The sequence below is a fragment of the Lactuca saligna genome, chromosome 3 (genome assembly GCF_052625555.1).
Source record: "Lactuca saligna cultivar CGN05327 chromosome 3, ASM5262555v1, whole genome shotgun sequence".
In the NCBI taxonomy this organism is placed as follows: Eukaryota; Viridiplantae; Streptophyta; class Magnoliopsida; order Asterales; family Asteraceae; genus Lactuca; species Lactuca saligna.
In genome coordinates, this window is record NC_136419.1 from 28122771 (window position 1) to 28127894 (window position 5124).

The 5124-nt window shown below is 36.2% G+C and overlaps 1 protein-coding gene across 1 annotated transcript; it reads left to right on the top strand.

The window, feature by feature from the left end:
• The first annotated feature begins 478 nt into the window (after nt 1-478).
• On the top strand, nt 479-1223 carry LOC145035300 (uncharacterized). The gene is made up of 2 exons (XM_078983867.1): nt 479-1117; nt 1200-1223. The coding sequence occupies exons 1-2, from the start codon at nt 479-481 to the stop codon at nt 1221-1223; spliced, it is 663 nt and encodes a 220-aa protein (XP_078839993.1).
• Nucleotides 1224-5124: the final 3901 nt, after the last annotated feature.

Here is a 5124-nt window from a genome sequence, read left to right on the forward strand (position 1 = left end):
ACCAATTCTTGATTGGGCTGATAACGAGTTCTTAGCAGATGGTAAAGGGTATGAGTCGGATTATATGGATGAAGAGGATGACAAGGATTCTGAAGTTTCAATGATAATGGAATATGAACATGAATGGGATGATGAAGAGGAACATACTTTTGATAAAATTGTTGGAGACCCATTCTTGGACAAACTTTCAGGGCATATTAGTGATGATGATGAAGAGGAAGCAAACAATGGGAAGCTTAAGGATGTTGTGTTCCCTGTCCATAATGAGAATCAAGAATGGGAGCAAATGGTGCTAGTTTTGGGTATGAAGTTTTCTAATCCATTGTAATTGAAGTTGTGTATCACCAACTATGCAGTCAAAAATGGATATGATTTATGGAATGAGAAAAGTGATCATGAAAGGTTATTGGTAAAATGTTGTAAAGGTAAGACAAATAAACAGGCTAAAGGTTGTCCCTATAGGTTATGGGCAACCTAGATGAGCAGTGAAAAATCATTCCAAATTAAATCTTTAAATGATATGCATAATTGTGCAAGAGTGTTCAAATTTGGGTCCATTGTTACCTATAAATGGATAGCAAAGCATTTCATGAATCATATACTTCATAAACCAAAGATAAGTATAAGGAAGTTGAAAGCTAAAGTTAGCAAGAAATTTAATTTGATTGCAAGTTTTGGTCAATGCAGAAATGCAATGAAGTATGCATTTCATGAGATAGAGGGTACTTTGAAAGAGCATTATGCAAAAACATGGAGTTATGGAGAAGAGATAAGAAGGACTAACCCTGGATCAATAGTGAAGATGGATGTAGATGTCATGCCTAATGGAACCACATATTTCTCAAAGTTTTATGTATGTTTCAAGCGATTGAAGGATGGATGGGTTGAAGGTTATAGGAGGGTAATTGGACTAGGTGGTTGCTTCCTAAAGGGAATATGCAGAGGTCAATTGCTCTCTGCTATAGGTAGAGATGCAAATAACCATATATATCCCATTGCTTGGGCTATTGTATCAATGGAAAGTAAAGAAACATGGAAGTGGTTTATTGACCTTCTAATTGAGAACCTTGGAATGGGAGTTGGGCATGGACTAACCTTGATATCAGATCAACACAAAGTAATCAATTTCTATTATTTCCATCTTTATTTTAGCTTATGTTATGTTTTTGTTGTTTAAGTTATGTGTCTATTGCTAACAGGGATTACTTGAGGCTGTGAAGTAAAGGGTCCCAGCAGCAGAGCATAGGCAATGTGCTAGGCACATATGTGCTAACTTCATGAAAAGGTTTAAGGGCCAACTGTTTAGAAAGCTTTTATGGTATGCTGCTACAGCTACTACCCCTGCAAAATTTGAACAACACATGAATGAAATCAAGAAATTAGAGCCACTAGCTTATGACCATTTGATGGAAAGGGACCCTAAAACTTGGAGTAAAGCATTTTTTCAGACTGGTAGGGCTTGTGATGCATATGAAAATGGTATATCTAAGAGTTTCAACTCTGTGATTGAAGTTTCCAGGAAGAGACCACTAATCACCATGTTAGAAGAAATTTGAATTTATGTGATGGAGAGGCTTTATAGACAGAAGATTAAGGGGCAATCTTGGGATTTAACCATATGTCCTACCATTAGGCTGAAGTTGTCCAAGCTTAAGGATCTTCAAAGGTAAGTGCTTAAAAATGTTTGTCCTTATATATGTTTGTCTTTTAACATGTTTTGTGACAACCGTCAAATTCTGGTCAATTCAAAGTCAAATAAAGTCAACAAGTCAAACCGGTCAACTCAACTAACCCTTGTGTACTAGGGATTACGTTATGTATTTACTAAACAACTCGCTATTCTGATGAGAAATCATAAATCAAAAAGTGCGAACATCTAGATCTCCTTAACCTAAAACTGTGGTACGTGGTGAGCCAAACCGATAAAACAATGTTGCATACTCATCGGGAGTGTGTAAGATCCTTAAACAAGGCTTAACAGGGTTTACAAACCTTGCATTGCGAAGCCGGACACTCACAAATGCCACACATGAAACCTCTCTTAATCGTTTTCACTCTATCTCTTCTTATCAAGAATCTCTCCCAAATCTCTCCCAAATCTCTCTAAGAATGTCAAATCTCTCCCAAATCTCTCTAAGAATATCACATCTCTCCCAAATATCTCTTTGTATGAGAAATCTCTCCCAGTATGTGAAATCTCTCTCAAATATCTCTCTGTATGAGAAATCTCTCCAAGAATGTCAAATCTCTCCCAAATCTCTCTCAAAAGTTTCCGTAACTTTTTGGAGTCATTCCAACCCTTAACCGGGTCAAAAACGGCTTAAAACGGGGTAAAAACGAGTAAAATAGGCTAAAGGACCCGAAACCCTCTTATAAGAGGCGAAACCTCTTAGAACCGAACCTTCTAAGAACCGAAACCAGGAGGACCGAAACTAGGAGGCCCGAACCCGAAGGTCCTCTCAGGGCCGAACCTCCCCCAGGAGGAACCGAACCCGAAAGGTCCTCTCAGGGCCGAACCTCGCCCAGGAGGAACCGAACCCGAGCCCTCGCCTTCGCTTCTCAACTCTGATTCGCCTCCTCTCGCTTCCTCGCCTCCCTTTGTTTCCGGCTACAGTCCTCAGCAAGGACCGAACCTCGGCCTAGGATCGAGAGGTCTCGCTGGGAATGCTTATCTTCCCGGTTTTCGCGTAGTTTTGCATTTATGGCCCGTTTTTAATTATTTTAATGCGGGATTTTCACCCAAAATCATATTTTAACGTAATAAACCCTAAATATTCAAAATTTAATCATATTTTCATAAAAATCTTTATTTAAATAATAAAAGCAAGTGGGTAAAGTACAAAGAGGTGGAGTGTTGACTTTGTTTTACCTTATGACACAAGCAACCACTCTCACACCCACTCTATGACCAGCCACACATCCCCACCTTACCTATGTCACTTCAATGTCCCTTACACTCAATTTCCACTCATTCCCACATTTTTAGAGCTGGAACAAAACATCATCTCTCCTCATTTCTCTCGTTTGCTCTCATTTCACTAAGTATCAAACACCACTTTTCTCTCAAACTTTTTCTCCACCAAATTCGAGATTCAAGGCTGATTTTCAAGCGTTCTTCCACTCTTAGTAAGTATAATTCATCCTCCTTATTATTATTGCACTTCATTCTACTCAAATCATTGATTGCTTACACAAACTCCATAACTATGATGTTAGATTCTCGAAAATCTTCAAGGCATCTCCAAGTGTTCTTGAGTTAAACACTTCCATTCTTCAACAATCATCTACTGAAATCACTTAAGGTGAGTTCATACCCCTACATTTTCATTTTTTCTCAAGTTTTCAGGGGGGGAATACAAGTTAAAACACCAAGAACATAACTAAATTTTTCTAACAACCTTCATCAGAAAATTTCAACTCCATTCACGGACTGCTTTGGGCATCTTAAACATTTTTGTTTTCAAAACTGTACAACGTGAAAATAGTTCAAGTTCTTAGATTTAAAATGACTACTTGAACATCTCCATACGATTTTTCTACAATTTATGGTGATTTTTACAAAACTGACTATCATTTCAAACAACAATCCGGACCAGTCTGTGATTATGGACTTATTCACCCAAGTTGGAGGTCATTAAAAATCGTGATAAAAATTATGAGTAAACTAGACACATTTTTTAAATTCTCAGAACTTACGGATCTAGTTTTCGACTTCGTATGATTTTTCGATGATTTTTCTAAAACAGTGCAGAAAGATTAAGAATTAGTTAACAGCTTCTAACTATCAAAACACTTTGTAACATGTTGAGCAAAGTGTTAAGTCTTTGATGACTTCATATATTTCATGTATTTCTTGTTATGATATATTTGTATATTAGGAAATTACTTACTGAATTTATAAGAATCCTCCATCATAATCATTAGTACAAAACAAAGCAAGTTAAACATAGCTATATTGTACTATACATTTGACTTACATAGAATGGGATTTTTAAACACCACAAAGAAATATACTAAACTATAATAGGTATAGTTAGGGTATATATACATTTCAAACACTTTAATAAACTATAATAGGTATAGTTTATTATCATTTACATAACATACTCGTACAAAAGGGGGTACATATACAAAGTACTGGGTTTTTATACAAAAGAGGTACAAATACAAAGTGTCGGGTTTATATATAAAAAGGGGTACAAATACAAAGTGCTGGTTTTATACAAAAAGGGGTACAAATACAAAGTGTCGGGTTTATATACAAAAAGGGGTACAAATACAAAGTGCCGGTTTTTATACAAAAAGGGGTACAAATACAAAGTGTCGGGTCTTTATACAAAAAGGGGGTACCGATACAAAGTACCAGGTTCACTTAAAATAGTTATTATGATATTAAAACTATATTTCATCTAGAATTGTTAGACTTCAACTATAATCGCTGAGCGTACATGTTTGAGTCATATAAGAATTTAGTCTTGATTGGCCTAGAATTGGTGGTGCCCGCCTCATCTCCTGTTCCTCGTTGGGTTGTGGACCTAGGGCAGACCCACTATATTCAACGTTTTATCTAATTTATACCTTATATAACTTATATACGCTGGACGATTATAGAGGAACTCTACGGGTCATTCTAGGGTTCATTAATGCATCATATAGGAATATTTCTATTCACACTTAACTAAGAAAATATTAGATTTTCTGGAAATCAAACTATATCGATTTTACAAGGAAAACGGTTTCTACTTCAAACAAAACTCTTATGAACTCACCAACTTAATTGTTGACACTTTTCAAAACTACTTGTATTCTCAGGAAATCAGTGAAACAGGAAAACTTCATCGCTTTGAGGATGGGACGTTAAACCGTCAACAATTTATTTTTGTCATCATAATGTAATTGATTTTGAATCATGTAAACATATACTTTGGTGTAACTTTTTCAATTATATTTATGATGGTTGTATTTACTTTGAGCACTATTATATTCGTTGTTGTGATACTGTACATGAAGTCCTCCACCCACGGACGTTTCCGCCATCCTTGGTTTAGGGGTGTGACATGTTTGTCCTTATATATGTTTGTTTTTTGACATGTGTATATGGACAGATTTTGGAAAGTAATACCA

Excerpts from the sequence above, each read along its gene's own strand:
- LOC145035300 (XM_078983867.1), top strand. The coding sequence starts at position 479 with ATGAGCAGTGAAAAATCATTCCAAATTAAATCTTTAAATGATATGCAT. Across the intron at positions 1,118-1,199 it reads TGATATCAGATCAACACAAA|GGATTACTTGAGGCTGTGAA; the intron begins GTAATCAATTTC and ends TATTGCTAACAG.